Here is an 18,997-nt window from a genome sequence, read left to right on the forward strand (position 1 = left end):
GAGCTGGGCCGATCCAAAGCCAGGAGCCAGGAGCTTCTTCTGTGTCTCCCACACGAGTGCAGGGGCCCAAGGACGTGGGCCATCTTCTGCTTTTCCAGGCCACAGCAGAGAGCTGGATCGGAAGTGGAGCAGCCAGGACTCAAACAAGCATTCATAGGGGATGCCGGCACTGCAGACGGTGGCTTTACCCACTATGCCGCAGCTGCAGCCCCTGGTTTTGTATCTTTAATGAAGGGGATTGTCTTTGTTTCTGCACTAATATGGTAATTAACAACAGAGAGAGAGAGAGACTTTTTTAAAAGAAGTTTCTTCCTCACAAAGGGAAAACCAAAATGAAGGCAGGTTTCGAGGGCAGAAACTCCATCTTTTTCGTTTCTTTTTCCAGTCCAGCAGGTACCGCGTGGTGGCTCCTGTGTCGCGGTTGTCCTCCTCGAGAGCTTCCTGCTGCTCACTCCCTGGGTTGAGTCTATAAACCGCGCTTAATTCCCCTGGTTCTCCACAGCTGAAGGATTTCTCCAGCCTGCCCTCGTCACTGACTCTCCCAGAAACTGCTTTTGAAAAGAGCCCGTATTTCTTCCCGCTGAGTTTCTAAACCAAGATTGTGAACACTGAGTTAACTGATGATAGACTTGAGATAGAAGGGGCTCTACCGTCTCTCTCACTTCACCCATGAGGAAACTGATACCCCTAGAGCTTGAGGGCTTTGCTGACTGCAGGAGGCAGAGAGCTGCCGTCCAACCGTGCTTCCCCCCCCCGTGGTTCCCTGGTTGGCAGGATACCAGGAGCTTGGCCTGCTTGCTCCGGGACAGAAGTTGTGATAGGAACTGGAATCGGCCCAACCAGGTCGCTCCTGAAAGCATGGGAAGGGTGCCCAGGGGATGGCATAGGGTTAGCAGAGGGGCCTTTTCTTCCTGGTGAGATGCCTTTTGAAGTGTAGAATGGAGATGACTTTGACTAGTAACATCGCAGTGCTGCTATCTTATAGCCAATGATTTTCCTTTATAACAGTAATATTCATTATAATGACTGGAGGGTAACCAGGTAGAATAATTTGTATTATTTCCAATGACAATGTAATGTTTGGTGAAGAGAAAAAAGTAATCCAACCTGGAGATACTTATGAAAAATATAATTATTTATTTACTTGCAGATAAATTCTTGAATATAATACTACTTCTTACACCTATGTTGTCAGTTGTCTCCAAAGTAATTTCTAAATCGTGTATCCTCTTTCCAATTTCTTATCATTTCTTTACATGTGTAGGGTGTAAGAAGTTTGAAATATTGCTATTTCGAGCCTCGCTATATCCTAGTGGTGCCCATGAACAAGGAAAAATATGAAGGATATTTGCGGAGAAAAGGATTATTTAGTCGTGCAGAAGTTGAATTTGCTGTTTCCAGAGTGGACCTTTATGTTAAAATTAATCAGAAATTTCCAGGATACTTTGATGCAGTAATCAATTCAGGTCAGTAACTTTAAAAAGCTTTATTTTTGAAGTAGATGGTTGCTAAATTAAAAGTTTGCTTCATGGGAAGAAAATTCTTGGGTGACACAAAGGAGTAAGAATCCAAGAGATAAAACATTGTCAATCATTGTAATCAGACTGTTTTTCCTGTTCTTTAAGATGTTAACCAATAAACATTGGTGTAAAATGAGCCTGGAGTAGATTCCTTACTTGGGGATATTGTGAGTACAAGGTTAGATGATATATAATTTGAAATACACATTTAAATTTCCAGAAAGGTCTATGTAATGCAGACAGTTTTATCATAATCTACTTATAGGGTAAAAACCAAACTGTTAAAAATATCATAACCATGGCCCCGGTCCCCTGGGCTCACGGGCCAGCCTGGAGTCTGCCCTGCTCTCTGACCACATAAGCTGCCTCCAAGTCTGCTAGTCCGTGTGCTCTTCTCTTCCTGAAAGCTACTTTTCACCTTTTGTTTTAATCCCAGAAGAATGAACGCTGCAGTGCCTAGGGCCTTTGAACCCTGTGTTCATTCTGCTTCCTTCCCCTGCCCCGTGCCCCCCACTTCCCCCCCATGCAGCGCTTATCTTGACAATAATATATAATGAATGTTCTCTTTGCTGGTTTATCTGCAGGAATCTCTCTGGGTCTTCGTTTTGGTGTTGGATTCAACACTGTGCTAAAGTGGGGATGTCCCATTGAATAAAAGAGCAGTGTGGTTTTCTAAAAACATATGTAACCATGAAAATATCTGGGCAAGACATTTTTCAGTACTCTTTTAGAAATGGTCACTTATTTGAACCAGTAGTCAGTGGAAGAATTTATTGAAATATCGAAATTTCTGTATATTTTAAAGCAGTATTATACAATCACAAAAAGGAATGAGAAAACACTGACTTTTTTTTTTTTTTTTTTGACATGCAGAGTTAGTGAGAGAGAGAGAGAGAGAGAGAAAGGTCTTCCGTTTTCCATTGGCTCATCCCCCAAGTGGCTGCTACAGCCGGTGCGTTGCGGCTGGCACACTGAGCTGATCCGAAGCCAGGAGCCAGGTGCTTCCTCCTGGTCTCCCGTGCAGGTGCAGGGGCCCAAACACCTGGGCCATCCTCCACTGCACTCCCGGGCCACAGCAGAGAGCTGGCCTGGAAGAGGGGCAACCGGGACAGAATCCGGCGCCCCGACTGGGACTAGAACCTGGGGTGCCAGTGCCACAGGCAGAGGATTAGCCTAGTGAGCCACAGCACCGGCCTGAGAAAACACTGATTTTGAAATAGGAAATATCTTTAAGCCATACTTAAGAAAAGACAACCACAGGTATAGCATACCACCGTGTATGTAACAAATAAAAAACAACCTCGTATGTATTTTCTTGTACCACATAAAGGAATCTCTGGAAGAATCCTCAAAAAACTCCTAACAGTGCTTATACCTGTTTTGGCTTCAGAGACGTTAGGTTGAACCATATAAAATTGCTGATATTTCAATTATTGTTCCTGTGCTCCGTGTTTGTTTTGCTGCATAGAAACGATTACTGTCAACAGCTTAAAACAGCACCTGTCTGTAGTTCAGTTTTGTAGACTGGAAGTCTGGCACAGCACAGCTGCTTTCTCTGTGCAGGGTATTCGGAGGTGAAATTAAGTTATCAGCTGGGCCGTCAGTTCAGAAGGCCCGGGGAGTGTCACACCAAGGTTCATTCTTGCTGGTTAGTGCAGTCCCTCCTCGCTCTCAGGCTGGGGCCCAGTCTCTGTGTTGACTGCCGGCAGTTCCTAGAGGCGGTTCCCGTGTCTTATCCACGCGACCCCTGCCGTCTTCCGGCTAGCCGCAGCACACCTAGTCTTCCTTGTGCTTTGAGTCTGATGTCCCCTCCTGCCACCAGCTGGAGAAGAACACTTGTTTTGTGGGGCTCACGTGGCCGGAGTAGGCCCACCTGGATAATCTTCTTAATAACCATAATCCCATCTGTGAAACCCTCTTAGCATATAATGTAAACCTAATCAGGGACGTGATATCTTGTTACCGCTGCAGATTTTGCCCACCCTGAAAGACAAGAGATTCTATGAGGTGCAATGACATTGGGATCATCTTAGCATTCTGTGTACCACAATATTCCTAAAACTCTGTGTAGTGAACAAACCGGGACCAGCAACAGCTGAGCACTGACTCTTAGCGCACTCTTTCAATTTCTGTAGATGACCTGGATGCTGCCTATGAGAAGCTGAGTCAGCTCATCAGAGACTACCTGGGATTGACAGAGGGACCTGCCAAAAGTCTGGCTCCAGCTGCAGGTACTGTCCTGTCCACTCTGTGCCAGCATTGTTTGTTTGTTTCCATAGAAAGGAAACCATTTCTGTGCATTGTTACTTGTCTACTGATTAGCTAGGGCTAGAGCTGACAGTGACTCTATTCTGGGGTGACTGTTCCCATACACAAACTGCAAGGGTCAGCCTCTTGGTCCTACAACTCTCCTTGTCTGCCCAACCATAATAGAACTCAGAGGACTCCCCCTTGCAGACACATGATGGGCCGTACTGTGGGGGTGAGAGGGAAAGAACTAGCCCCATGGTCCAGAACTCAGCCTTCTAGAAGTTGAGTTTCCTTCGGTGGGGCTGAGGTATTTGCTACTTGTCTGGTCTATATTTAGTCCAAGTGTTCCGGTCCAAGAGCTTTCCGTCCTCTTTTCTTTCCATTGTGCCAGTCCTCAATGGTGTTCTCTGCAGAATTTGGCAAGAAGCGCACCAGTCGGAGGGTATCCTCCTGGCCCTGGCCTTGCTGCCCCCTTGGGCAAGCTGCTCTGCTGTTCTGAGCTCCAGGTCCCCATCCTGCTAAGTGGAGTTTGTATTCCCTTCCTGCCTCATGGACCGTGAGCAGCAGATAACAGGATTACGAGTAGAAAAGTGTGAGTCCTCGGAACCCAGCAGTTCTAAAGCCCTCACTTGGGATTTTGGTACATGAGTATTTTGAAATGTGTTATAAAAGGTTTCCCGAGTCCACTTCACAACCATTAGGATAAAAACAAGTCACAAGAAAATAACAAGTGTTGGTCAGGATGTAGAGAAACTGGATCCATTATGCACTGTCGGTAGGAATGTGAAATGGTGTAGCTCCTATTTAAAACAGGATGGTAGTTCCTCAGAAACTGTAAAAGTAGAACCACCAAATGACCCATCAGTTCCGTTTCTGAGTATGGACCCAGGAGACTTGTCAGCAGGAATCTCAGAGATAGAGGAAATCGCCTGTCCCTAGTAGTGCGATAGCAGCACAGTAGAGCCAAAAGGTGGAAGCAGCGCAAGTGTCCGTTGCTGGATGAATGAATAAACAAAATATGATATATCTACACACAATGGAATATTCCTCAGCCTGAGAAACAGAAGAAAATCTGACACAGGCTGCAGTACGAATGAACCGTGGAGACCTTCTGCTAAGTGAAATAAGCCAGTCACAAAAAGACAAATAGCGTATGAGTCCCCTTGTATGAAGTACCTGGAATAATAGCATAACCGTATGAAATTACTTGATGCCACTGAACTGTATGCTTGCAAATGGTTTTGATAGTCAATTTTAGGTCATCTTACTCTAATAAGTTTTTTAATCGTAGTATTATTACCATTTTAAGACACTTTATTTTTTTAATAAGTTTTATGCATTTACTTGAGAGGTAGAGTTAGAGAGGGAGAGACAGAGAGGTCTTCCGTCTGCTGCTTCACTCCCCAAATGGCCGCAATGCTGTAGCTGAGCCCATCTGAAGCTGGGAGCCAGGAGCTTTTTCCAGGTCTCCCGTGCAGGTGCAGGGACCCAGGCACTTGGCCCATCCTCTACTGCTTTCCCGAAGCAGAGAGTTGGATGGGAAGAGGAGCAGCCAGGACATGAACTTGCGCCCATATGGGATGCCGGCACTGCACGTGGAGGCTTAGCCTACTACACCACAGCGCTGTCCCCAACAATAAAAGTTTTAAAAGTTCCCTTCAATGGGCTTCATTCACATGTAACATATTCTAAAATGTCAACAGAAGATTTCTCTTGTATCTGGGTGGATGTTATGCAGTTTTGTGCTTTAGCCTTTATGAATCTTCACCCAAATACGATTTTGCTTGCCTGGGTGCCTGGTCAGACTGAGGCAGGACAGGTCATGATTTCACCGGATTTCAAACCAAGTGTGCTGATTTGCAATTTTACACACTTTTCCCAGGCCAAGCACACCCGGTATTTTGGTGAAGCCAGTAAAACTCAGCAGACGGTGGCTAAGAATTTCCCTCTGGCCGGCACACCGGGTTCTAGTCCAGTCGGCGCCGGATTCTGTCCTGGTTGCTCCTCTTCCAGGCCAGCTCTCTGCTGTGGCCCAGGAGTGCAGTGGAGGATGGCCCAAGTGCTTGGGCCCTGCACCTGCACGGGAGACCAGGAGGAAGCACCTGGCTCCTGGCTTCAGATCGGCGCAGTTGGAGGATGAACCAATGGAAAAAGGAAGACCTTTCTCTCTCTCTCTCTCTCTCTCACTGTCTAACTCTGGCTGTCAAAAAAAAAAAAAATAGAATTTCCCTCTACATGCGTCTCACAGGAGATGAAGTGACCAGGACTGGCCTGCCGACTGGAAAGTTTTTTAAGAAAGTGCAGTTTGTCTGGAAACAGCCTTTAGTGGAGGAGTGGCAGTCTGTGTCCCGTCTATAGGGGAGGACAGTAAGATGGGAGGGAGGGTGTCGGTGTGCGTACCCAGCCTTGCTCTGATTCTCCTGGTCAGGTGTTCATTCTTTAGAAAGCGGTGACCGTGGAGTGGAGGGGTGCAGTAAGCCTCCTGGGGTTTCCGTAGCTCAGTGGAAGCTTCTCCTGAGGAAATCTAGCTCCCTTTGCTTTCGTTCCTTGCTAACCAAGCACCTTTCTGAACTTTAATTTGGTCTCCGGGGTGGACATGCCCCGTGAGGGCTGCGCCCCGCGTTGCTCTGATCCCTGAGCCGGGCTCATCTCCCATTGTAAATTAAATTGGTGTGCTGGTTTTTACATCAGCCTCTTACGGGTTTGGGTAAATGTGAGTCAGTCCCCTGAGCCTGACCAGATCTGAGTAACTGGAAAACATACGGTTTCTGAATGGGCGGCGCCGGTTGGTGGCTTTTGAGCCTTATTGGCCTATGAGGCTCCACCTCTGTATGCTGCCTTCCGGCACTGTCAGGAACACTGACTGCTGGCATTTGGCAGATTAATAGACCAGGTAATGTGTGCATAGGAAAATGGACTACCATCTTAAAAGGCGTAATAAAGCTTGATTTACTTGGACTAATTAGGTTAGGCCTGTCTGATTTAATGATAAGGATGAATTATAGACTTTATAAAAATATTTACTCCCCAGTACATTTAATAACTAAGCCATCCAGTTATTGAATAGCAGAATTCCAGCTCTAAAGTGTAGACAGACAGAATTGTAATTAATTCATCAACTCACTCGCTTCAGCAGACATTTGCTTTTGAGGCAGGCTTAGTATTGTGTAAAATAATGCATTTTCCTAAGCTGAACACTGTAGCTCTCTTGCACAGTTATTTTGTTGAGGAACTTGGTTTTTTTTCCCCCATTGATAGTTTAAAGATAAACTTGCACATAAAGTGAGATTTTAGAGGTTGGACATTATTCAAGAGAGTACTTACAAGCTTCTAATAAGCACAGTCCTTATTCCTAAACTTGTATGATGTTCCCATCAGTCCAGGGAGGAGAGCCAGTGGGCTCTGTGAGTCTCAGAGCTCTGCGGCTTGTGTCGGGAAGCACAGGCAGGTTCACAGGAGGACGGGGGACCCAGCCACGGCTGCCCCGCAGCGAGGCAGTGCCAAGACTCCCTGAGCAGGGGCCCAGCCGGGCCTCAGCTCCAGACTGTGCTCCCAGTGGGTCTCCCTGAGGTCAAGTTCTATATCTGAGGTATTGTTACAAATAGTACATATATTACTTATATAAATGGGTCCCTAGAAGTTAAAGAAATAATAATATGGTGGATTTTTAAAAAATAATTTAGCTGTCAAGGGGAAGGAATTAAAAACGTTAAATACCTAAGATTCTATGAAAGTCCGTTTTGTGTGAATAATTGGAAAAATGGGCTGGAGATATGAAGGCTTAGTTTACCAGTCTAATTCTAAGCAGTGATCATTGATTTGACTGAAGCAATGATTCTTAACTCCCATTTCTTCAAAAAAAAAAAAAAAAAAAAAAAACCAAAACTGTGTACATTATAAGGCTGTTGGAGGAATCTGGCCTTCAGAGCTGAGGTTTTCCCCAGCTGTCATAGAAGGCTTCAGTGCAGAGATCTTACGGCCCACTGCATTGTTTTTCTAAAAGTAGTAATCCTGTGTCAATGCAAACTGAAGATTTCTCCCAGATACTTGAAATAACAATCCATAGCTTTATGTTAGTGATTTTTATGTGGCTAATTTGTAACTGAGAATGCAATTTCAGTTTCTGCTCTTGACAATGAGAGTGGGACAAAGTGATAAAGAGAAGCAGCAGGGTCAGGCATTTCTGTGTAAAACACACAGCGGCCCGGGCCCAGAAGTGTAAAACCTCACCGGCGGATAGAGCAATTGAAGTTTCATTTAATACATGCATAATAGTAACTCTGGGTAGAGAGTGTTTGTAAATTTTTGAGACCTTTCGATAATGCCATTAATTTGTAAATTTTTAAATTTATTTTCATATTATTTGAAAAGCAGAGTCAGAGACCTTGTTTTAAAAAAAAAGAGATTTATGTATTTATTTGAAAGGCAGAGTTACAGAGAAGAGATACAGACAGATCTTCCATCCACTGGGTCACTCCCCAGATGACCACAACAACTGGGGCTGAGTGAGGCCAAAGCCAGGAGCTTCTTCTGGGTCTCCCACGTGGGTACAGGGGCCCAGGGACCTGGGCCATCTTCTACTGCTTTCCCAGGCGCATTAGCGGGGAGCTGAATTGGAAGTGTTGCAACTGGGGTATGAACAGGCATCCATATGGATTGCTGGTGCTACAGGCAGTGGCTTTACCCACTATGCCACAATGCTGGCCTCCAAGAAAGATTTTCCATCTGTTGGTTCACTCCCCAGATACCTACAACAGCTCTCCCTTGTAGGTGGCAGGGACCTGAGTACTTGATTTGTCACCTGCTGCCTCCTAGGGTGGCAGAAATGGGAAGCAGAGTGAGGATTTGAACCCAGGCCCTCCGATGTGGAATGCCAGTATCCCAAGTGCCATCTCCTCCACTGTGCCCAATGCCCACCCTTTAGATGCACTATTTATTAACTTAAATGTATATCCATTTAGATGTTGTTTTTGCTTGGTTTTTCCCTGTAGTGGTGCGGATAATATTTGTTTCTAAAAGCTTAAAGACTTCAAAGTTCCAAGTAAGAAATAAAGTTTTTGTTCAAATAAGGGAAAACTCAGTTTACTCACAGCTCAACATAAGGGACGTCTTTACCCTCCATCCGTCTCCAGACAGCTTATGCTGGGATAGTCAGTGCTTCCATCAGAGCTGCTAGAAAGCTGAACCCACGCTCGCCCGTAGTTCTTGCTGTAAGGATGGTGAAATGAAACCACATTTTTTTTTTTTTTGACAGGCAGAGTGGACAGTGAGAGAGAGAGAGACATAGAGAAAGGTCTTCCTTTGCTGTTGGTTCACCCTCCAATGGCCGCCACGGCTGGCACGGGGACGGTCCACTCTGGGGTCACATGGGAGGTGTGACTTGGTTTAGAATCTCTGAGTATCAGGTGACCCCAGCGGTGAGCTGAGACTAGTCCCTTCGAGGCCATTCCAGACTGGTATGTCACCTCTGACCCCTGTACATCTCTGCCCATGGTCCTCAGGGTTGGGTTAGAGTGACTTTCGTGTCGCTGGGATGTACGAGGGCTCCTGGCATAAACAAGTGCTTGCTGGAGCGACTGTGTCCATGAGACCAAAGCGTGTGAGAGCATGCTCCTGTGGTGATCAGAGGAAGCAACCCCTCTCTGCCTCACTCACCTTGCTGGTAGCCTCTGAGAGCTAGCTTTGCAGCCAGGGTACACTTGGAAGGCTAGAGGAGTCCCGGGGTAGGTGGGTGTAGGGTGTAGGGTGTAGGATAGGATAGGAGTAGGGTGGGGTAGCTGCAGGGATGCGGGGCCCTCGAGAGCCACTGCTCTGAGCCCTGGTGCCTTCTGATTTGATTGCACCCATTCTTTCCTCCCTTCTTCCACGCGACACCTGCTTACTGAGCTCCTGCTGATGCCCATGCCCAGGCTAAGCGTCAGTAAGCAGGCGTAACTCATCGTACCACTCACAGCTTATCTAAGGAGACTGTCATTAAACAGAAACAAGCGAACGGGACTTCATCCGGCCTGGCTGTTCTCTCCCTGGTTTCTACCAGGCAAAAGCAGCGTTGATCTCTAAGGTGGTGATTTCAAATCACATTCACTTGGGAAAATCTCCTCACCCACAGAACTGGATATAAATTTTGCTTCTATGAGAAAGCCTCTTTAATGTTTGTTCATTCAAGTGCATGTTCCAGTTGACTAAAATTATTATAAATTCCACTAAATAAAAGAATTCTCCCCAAGGAGAAGGAAAGGTCAAGTGTGTGATTGGATTCCAGGGTCTCTTGTGCATCGCAACAGGGAAAGATGTTTTTGTTATTAATTTCTAAACAGTTCAGCGTGTTTTCAGCTAATGTCCTTTTATACCAAAGCAGGGGCTCCTTCTAACAAGAAGACCGTCTCGGGGGTTCCGGCACACCTGGTTCCCTCCCCCAGGCGCTTGGCAAAACTGCAGGCTGATGGCCAGGTAGCAGAGCGTCTTCCCGGAATGCAGATGCACGCGCAAGTCCTTGACAGTCAGGACCCAGACCCCTCCCAGAGTCAAGAGGTGCCTCAGGAGCAAGACGCCCACCACGCAGAGCCTCCTCTCCACAGCCAGGCGGGTACCACAACACCTCAGCGGCTCGGCTCCCCGGCGCTTGGCGTTCCTCAGCAGGCCCAAGACGACGTGTCCCCACGCCCAGCCGAAGAGGATGTGCGGCAGCCAGCTCTCTCCCCAAAAACCACAGCCCCTGGGGCAGACAGCAAGGCCGGGTCACCGGAGGTGAGCGCAGAGGAGGTGGAGCAGTCTCCCACCTCACCCTCTCAAGGGCTGCCCCAGCACCCTCCGGCGCCAGCTACATCCCTCAGCCCCCACCCAGGCCAGGACGAAGACTCTGGGGAAACCGAGGCAGCCCCCACAAATCCTCCCCTCTCTGAACCTCAGCAGGGACCTGGTCCCACTTCCCTCAGCCCTCAGCTAATTCCGGATGCAGAGCCTGAGCCAGCCAGACCTCCACCCAGCAGCTCCCTTCCTGACTCAGTGCAGGCACTTGAAGGGTCCCAGCCGGCTCCGCAGGAAGAGGTCCCCAAAGCAGAAGGCGTGCGGGTCGGCACTCCTTACCCAGAACTGCCACCCCCACAAAACTGGCCTGCAAACACGGAGCAGGCCCCAGCCAGGGAACCCCCCGCGGCTCTGCTGCCTAGAAGCCGGCTGGCCCCCACCAGGCTGCCCCAGCCTCGGACGCTGGCTCCCCTCCAGAGTAGGAGGCCCACACCGAAGCTCCTCTCGCCCAGCAGGGAAGAGGCGTTAGGGACAAGCTCAGATCAAACCTTGACTCCTTCTCCCAGGCCTCTGGGAACTCAGGAAGGAGACTCGGCTAAACTCCCTCCCATCAGCCCTCCCCATTCCAGACTGCCTGCAAGTCTGAGCTCCCAGGCCGCCCACCACCCTGAGCACGTCCAGGAAGAGAAAGCCAGTGAGGTGAAGCTCCCTCTCATCAGTCCCCCCACCCAGGAACAAGCACCCCCGCACATCCCCGGTGCTACCCAGGAAGAGGAGGCTCAGAAAGTCAGGCTCCCCCGCATCCCCACTCCCTTCGCGGAGCCCCATCACGATTCAAAGGAAGGGAAAAACCCAACACAAGGCCATTCCTCCTCCAGCAAGAAAGGGACAGGCATGCAGGCCTCGCCCCACAGCCCGGGGCCAGTGCAGCAGATGGGAGCTAGGAAAAAAAAACTCGCTCTCCAAAGAGACACAGCTACCAGACCAGCACGTCTGAGAAGGGCGACCCCTGGGTCCCATAGTAAGGCGACTGCAGCGAGGGTGCCTGACCGTCCTCACCCCCGCCCTGCTATAAGCCCTCGGGAGCACCAGAGAAGACAAGTCCGTACATTGGAAATCCCCGAGCCACCCCGCGCCAAACCATCACCTAACAGTCCTCAGTTCCAGGAAGAGGAAGGGGAGAAAGTTCCTCATTCCGGAAAGGAGGCCCATGCCGACAGACCTCACAGTGACCGGGCTCGGAACGCAGGCGTGTCCAAGAACGAACCAGCTTTGAAAAGAGAACTTTCTCAAGGATTGCATCAAGACAATACAGCCCCCCTCAGTGGTCACCCGCCGACTCAAGAGGGCCAGGCCCCACCCAAGACCGCGCTCCAGGCTGGACCGGCCTCCACTGAGTCACTGCAAGACAGTTCTGCCCCTGTGGCGCATCCAGGCAGAAAGGAACAAGATCATACAATGGGGAGACCTCGGAAGGGAGCGATTGCTTCAGAGCCCCAAGAGCGCGAGAGCACGGCTCCCGCCCAGCATCCCGATGAAGGGCCACAAGCCCCGAGGGACACCAGCCAGGCCAGAGAGAGCTCTGCCCAAAGCGTCCATGCACTTGGTTCCAAGCAGCCAACCAAAGAGGAACAAACCCAGAAAAGTGGGGGTGTGCCCCGGGACACAAGCCCGGCCCCCGCCCAGAGTCGGGTGTCTGCTGAGGAGCAGGGTGACTGGGAGGGAAGGCTGCGGGCCCGGGGCAGCCAGAACATCAAGGTTTAAGCCCTGCCTGCGGCCCCCAGATTGTTAGTCTGTGCCCCTGAGCAGCGCTGTCACGGCGTGAGAAGCTGTGGCCGGAGCACTCCGAGTCTACGCGGTAGCCTGCTGCTGCAACCACGAGTCAGCACAGGTCTCCAGGGGCTGCGCTGTGCTGACCAGACACTGGATTCTAGAAGGCAGCCATCTGTGCCCCTGTGCCTCTTGTGTGGCAGAGGGAGACAGCAACAGAGGGTTACAGCTCTGTCGGCTGCTGCCATCCACCAGCTCCAGTCTGAAGGCTGATGTCAGCAAGGAGCCGTCGTGTCCAGACACAAATTCCAACAGGAGTTCCAACACTGGCTGAAGTAGGGCCGAACTGCATTAGGAAAAGTCACCAAGATACTAGAAAATTCTCACAAGGCCTACATTATCAAGGGACCCTGAAGCAAAAAGAACCCTGAGAAAGGAAGTCTTTGTTGGGGTCAGCTTTTTGGTGCAGTGGGTCAAACTGCTTCTTTAGATGCCAGCACCCCATATGGCAGTGCTGGCTGGAGTCCTGGCTGCTCCGCTTCCAATCCAGCTCCTTGCTAATGCACCTGGGAAGGCAACCGATATGGCCCAAGTACTTGGGCGTCTGCCACTCTTAGGGGAGACCCTGCTGGACCCCAGGTTCCTGGCTTCAGCCTGGCCTAACCTCAGGCTGTTGTGTGGCTATTTGGAGAGTGAACCAGCGAATGAGATCTCTCCCCCCACCCAACACTATGTCCTTCAAATGGATAAGTAAATCCTTCAAACACACGGAAAAGGAAGGAAGCCTTAGCTGTTCCTCTAGATGCCGAGCCTGCAGTTAATCTGTGGAATCTCCTGTAAGGAAGAGGACACGTCTTTGCGTTCATGACACTGTGATGGAATGCTGCAGATTCCTGTTGGCTTATGTTGCCTGGAGCTTACTCTTGTTTGAAATGTCTTTCGAAATGAATCCCTTCTTTCTTTTGGATAGGAATCTCATGTAAATTAGCCCATGCCTTCATTATGCCGAACCATCTGGTTAAATCAGTTGAAGAATTACCGGGGAGAAAACTCGGGTGAATCAGTTCTTCATTTATCTGTTCATACCATCAGGATTCTTTGGCTGACAAATGACAGGAATGCAACCTGAGCCAGCAAATGCAGACCTATTGGAAGAGTGAGTATCTCACACAGCCCAGCTGTGGGATGGACAGGGGTGCACACGCAGGGAATCAGATTGGGACCTGTTATGGAAAGTATCACAACTCCTGCCATCTCCAGGACTCTTGCCATCTCCTGGACATTGGTTGTCTCTGTTTCCTTCTCCGTGTTGCCTTCATTCTTTGGACTCCAAATGACTGTGTATCAGTTTCTATACATGACCGTCAATAGCTCTCCAGTTTACATCTGCTTTTACCTCTGGCAGTTCCCATTGCCATGTTCCTTGAAGCTAAGATTAAAAGAACAAGTTCCAGGGAAAGACTTGATTGGCCTAGCTTGGGTTAGGTGCTCGTTCTTAAACCAATCCACTTTGGCCAGAGACACAGTCACTTTTAGACATTCCCATTGGAATGGCCCACTGCCATGGACGGAGCCTCCATTCCCAGACAAGGAAGAGTAATTGTGAGCTAGGCAGCAGAGCGGAGGTTAAACCCTTAAAAAGTTGCAAGATATTTATTGAGCTCTTACACAGCAACTGCTAAGCTGTGTTTGGCATCTGTATTTTAAAAATGTAACTGATAAATAAATTCTTGCATAAACATATCTTACACACAACCATATGAATATCAAATATTATGTCAAGCACAGTACATGAAATTGGTATTTATAAAATCCAGAAGGATTATAAAACAAAGAGGCCATATAACTCTAAAAATTATCCTCTGATTTACCTGGCTCGTACAAGATAAAAGTAGTAAGATGATTTTTAAAAGCACTATTCATTTTGATAAAGTTGGGTCATTGATTCAACAAGTGTTTATTGAGAACTTGCTGTGTGCCAGGCACTATGATAGTTGTTAGGTATAAGGATAATTAGGACACTTCAAGGAGCGCTCTCTTTTATCAAGGGAGTCAGACAAGATGATTCATTACAACACCACGTGATTAGGGCAGTTGGAGGTCTATTGCACGTGAGGCTACATTGGGCTTCCTGCAGATAAGAAAACACATTTCCAGGCCATCATAATAATACCGAGAAAAGACACTGAATTCAACCTGGGATAGAAGAATTGGCTCAGGAGACACCTCCAAAGGCAGGTCATCCTTCTGCTAAGGCTTCAAGTTTGCAGGATTGGTCATTGGACTGATGGGGAGGTGAAGTTTTCTTAGAAGGAACAGTGTATGCCTAAGCATAGACGTACAAGTGGCCTGGCAAGGAACCTATGCATATCCAATGGGCCTTTTGTGCTATGCTAAGAGCTTGTCAACTTGATCTTGTAACAGTGGGGAGCCAGTGAGTGGTTGACTTTGTATCTGAGAGGCAGCTTGTGGAGGTGACATAAAAGGTCAGTGTAAGCAAGGCAGTACAGGGAGCAGGAAGAATGGCTGGGGCACTCCTGCACTAGTCAGAACAGGATGGTAAGGAGAGGAAGCAGCGGGAACCAGCTCCTTTCTGTGAGCTGTGTGTGGGGCACTGCACAGGCACCAATGCTTCACTTGGGTGTGGAACTGCAGAAATTCGCTCGGTTTCCTCCGTGGTCAACTCTGAGTCTCTGGAAGGCTTTTGGAGTGGCATTTTCATTAGCGTATGAATGAAGTGATAAGCCAAAGTTGCCTTCATCTGACTCGGAGGAAGTGTAGCTCCTGTTTCCTGGGATCTAAGCCAACAGTAGTAAGTTTTCTTATTTCTGTTTGTGATTTTCTGTTGGTAGTAGAAGTTTTTGATGTTTCAGATTCAGTGCAACTCAACATTTTATTTTTGTTCTTTTTTTTAAATATTTATTTATTTTAAAGAGTTATAGAGAGGCAGAGGCAAAGACAGAGAGAGATAGAGAGGTCTTCTATCTGCTGGTTCACTCCCCAGATGGCCACCTCGGCTGGAGCTCACCAATCCGAAACAGGAGCCAGGAGCTTGTGCCAGGTCTTCCACATGGGTGCAGGGGCTCAAGGACTCGGGCCATCTTCTACTGCTTACCCAGGTGTATCAGTCGGGGGTTGGATTGGAAGTGGAGCAGCTGAGACTCGAACTGGTGCCCATAAGGGATGCTGGCACTATAGGCGGTGGCTTTACCTGCTGTGCCACAGTGTCAGCCCCTTATTTGTGGCCTGAGGAAAAGATCATCAGCTTCTCTTTAGTGAGAGGATTTTACTGCCATTACTGATTTTCTTAGAATAAGGGAAATTTTTGATTTTTAAATGTAGAATATAAATATTTTTGAATTATCATTTTACATTCAAAAGTAAAGTCCATGTCAATTCCATTTGAGATGCCCCTCAGCAAAGTGATCTGTCGTGAAAAAAATATGGTGGACTCATAGTCACTACATTAGTAATATTGTCTTCAAGGTTCTTTAGAGAAGCATGGCACCTCAGTGTTCAGATCAACAAAGATAATGATTCCAGGGGGCTTGCAAGCGCCCTTCAAATATTTAAAGAGCTAACTTATTTTCCAAGGCTCAAAACATAAGTGATTATGTGACCTGATTGGGCAATCTGGAAAAGATGAGCAAGACAGAAATGGCTAATAAACATGTCAGAACGTGTTGAACCTCTATATAAGTTAATCCATTAAGCCCCAAATTTTCAATATTCTGTGACTATTTCAAAGATACTACATTTATTTTAAAGTGACTGTGGGCAGTATATTTATTGCTCCATTTAAGTCTGTAATTTGTAGGAGTCCTATTTATAGGATGATGGGACATAAAGGGTTAAAACAGAATATACCTTTTTTGAGTATCAAATTGGCAAAGATGGAAGATAGATTAATGATTGTCCTTGCTGAAGTTCCCCATGCCATCTGTGAGAAAGTAATTGTTACACCTTTTCTAGGGGACAGTTTTACAAATATCTATCAAAGACTTAAAATTTTTATATATCCTGTTTTTTAAGGTTTACTTATTTATTTGAAAGCAGAGTGACAGGGAGAGAGGGAGAAACGGAGAGCGAGCTTCCATTTGCTGGTTCACTCCTCAGATGGCCACGATGGCCAGGTTGGATAAAACATGAGGTCCCTCTTATGATCTGTGATCCATTCATTTACTACAACTAACTGTACTTGCTGGCTGTGAAGAGCCCAGCTGTGTGTTTTATTAAACATGAGGGCAGTTCAGTAGGTTCATGGAAAATGAAATTAACAGACACTTATTTTGGTACAAAAAAAATGTGAAGTCCACGCTTGGTTTTTTTCATGATACCCATTTTCCGTGAACTTTTTGCAAATCCTTCCGATACTGCTTAGTTACCAGCAAACTTCATACACTTAGGACTCGTTTGCTCAGTGGCTCTCAAGCTTTTTGGACCAAGCTCCATAACCAGAAGTGCACTTGATAATACCATGACTCAGCAAACACGTACAGAGGAAACACTCTTACAAGGGAGAGGATACTCTGATACTTTCTGTGCCGCTAAACTGGCTTCACAATGAAGTTTGCCAGCTGCGGTTTGAGAAGTCCTGCCCTGCACACTCCGGAGCCGCGTTGCGCTGCTGTCCTTTGAGAACCTGTTTATTGGGCCACTGCCTGCTGGTGGCTGCCTTGGAGAGAAGTTGGATAGATTAGCACCATTTTTGCTGAATTCCTCCCTGGGACAAGGATATGGGGTCTGGGCAGTACCGTTCCTTGTCACTGTTGAGGCTCAGGATAAGATATACCCAAAATTCATATACACAGTAGTAAGTTCTTATGGAAAGCTTAAGGGGAAATAATACTTCAAAACAACCTTGATCAATAGTGTTCTCTTTCTTGCCTTTTGTTGCATGACAACCCCGAAAATGATCTTGTTACCATAAAAGATCTTCCAAATTCTACTTCAGATCATTGCACTATGTATATAATATCCAGTATAGCATTCCGTGAATAAATTTGGCTGTTGAGTTCAATTTGAAAACCATAGTTGCAGAAATAATTTTTTCTGTATTGAGCAAGTATTTACAGAAGGGGATAAGAGGCTAACCTTTTTTTTTTTTTTTTTTGCATTGATGATAGATAAGTAGTAATAAAAGACCAAACCTCTAAAACTGTTAATCTTAAGCTGATTATGGGAGAGCAGTCATGAATAGCAAAAGCCTAAGACTTTTTCTTAAAGATTATAGACTTAAGAATTCACAATGAGGGGCTAGTGTTGTGGCGTTAATGGTAAAACCATTGCCTGCAATGCCAGCATACCCTGTGGATGCTGGTTCACGTCTCCACGCTCCACTTCCCATCCAACTCCCTGCTGATGACTTAGGAAAAACAGCAGAAGGAGTATCTCGGCCCCTGCCACCCACATGAAGCTCCTGGCTCTTGGCTTTGTTGTAGCCATCTGAGAAGTGAACCAACAAATGGAAAATCGACCTCTCTCTCTCTCTCTCCCCGTCTCTCTCCCTCTCCCTCCCTCCCTCCCTCTCCCTCTACCTCTCCCTCTCCCTCCCTCTCTCTTTCTCTCTCTCTCTTGCTTTTAAAAAAATATATTTATTTATTTGAAAGGCAGAGTTCAGCAAGAGAGAGGGAGTGACACAGAGAGAGAGAGATCTTCCATCTGCTGGTTCACTTCCCAAATGGCGGCAATGGCTGGAGCTGGGCTGGTCCAAAGCCAGGAACCAAGAGCTTCTTTCAGGTCTCCCGCATGGGTGCAGGCATCCAAGTTCTTGGGTCAACCTCCACTGCTTTCCCGGGCACGTTAGTAGGGAGCTGGATTGAAAGTGCAGCAGCGGGGACTCAAATGCATGCAGCTTAACTTGCTACTCCACAGCGCCGGCCCCTGTTTCTGTCTCTTCCCCTCTCTTTGTAACTCTGACTGTCAAACAAATAAGTACATCTTTAAAAAAATCTGTGATGAAAAATAACACTAAGAGTCAGAGTAATCATTGGAAGTTCCAACTGTACTGCAGTGCAGCTGTGTGACCCTGCAGGTTCCAGAGTTCTCAGTATGAAGTGGAGACGATAATAATGCTGCCTACTTTGGGGAACTGTTGTGAGAGTTGAATAAGCCAATATATTGAAAAGCATCCAGAATAATGTCTGACACATACTAAGTGCTTATATGAGTACCTGTCAGAATTAACATGGAAGTAGCAAAACTTTTGTTTTGTTTTGTTTTGTTTTGTTTTGCTGTTTGTCAGTAATTGAAATAGGACATTGTTCAAACCAGATGAAAGCATTTGGCAAATAGGATGTCAAACCTTGACATCAGCTGAATCAGTGGGCTCAAGCAAAATTAGAATAATGTTGGAAAGAAACTGTGGTTGGCAAAATGCCGTTTGTCAGAACACCCGGCTCATAATATAAGCTCAATAAATGTTACTTATGAATTTTATTATTTCATTATAGATACAATGAAGAGCGTTTGTATCCTGAGTTTCAGATTGGTTAGGAAGTAAATGCTGTCAAGTTACTGGTTCATATCACGCACATTTTGTTTTCTCTTTGTGATGGGATGAGACAAAGATGGGCCCTTAACAAGCTACCGGATCTACAGAACCGCACTTTCCAAGAGCAGAAGTCTGCTGAAGAAAGTGACCGCTGAAAACTTGTCCTTGAAGGATGAGCCCTTAGCTAGCAAAGGCCTCACTGACCAGAGGCAGCAGC

The 18,997-nt window shown here is 47.0% G+C and overlaps 1 protein-coding gene across 2 annotated transcripts in view; it reads left to right on the forward strand.

Annotated features, from left to right (window-relative positions):
• Positions 1-18,997, forward strand: part of LRGUK (leucine rich repeats and guanylate kinase domain containing) — a 121,767-nt gene that overhangs the window by 69,597 nt on the left and 33,173 nt on the right. Inside the window, exons 14-16 of one of the 2 annotated variants that reach the window (XM_089328642.1) lie at positions 1,265-1,466; positions 3,656-3,751; positions 10,126-12,409. In XM_089328642.1, coding sequence (XP_089184768.1) covers positions 1,265-1,466; positions 3,656-3,751; positions 10,126-12,281 — 2,454 coding nt within the window. In that variant the 3' untranslated portion in view covers positions 12,282-12,409. Of the gene's footprint in view, positions 1-1,264; positions 1,467-3,655; positions 3,752-10,125; positions 12,410-18,997 lie in introns of those variants that run through there. The other variant, XM_002711985.6, reaches the window with a different exon arrangement.

The sequence above is a fragment of the Oryctolagus cuniculus genome, chromosome 3, assembly GCF_051225735.1.
Source record: "Oryctolagus cuniculus isolate XC-2025 breed Fujian yellow rabbit chromosome 3, ASM5122573v1, whole genome shotgun sequence".
In the NCBI taxonomy this organism is placed as follows: domain Eukaryota; kingdom Metazoa; phylum Chordata; class Mammalia; order Lagomorpha; family Leporidae; genus Oryctolagus; species Oryctolagus cuniculus.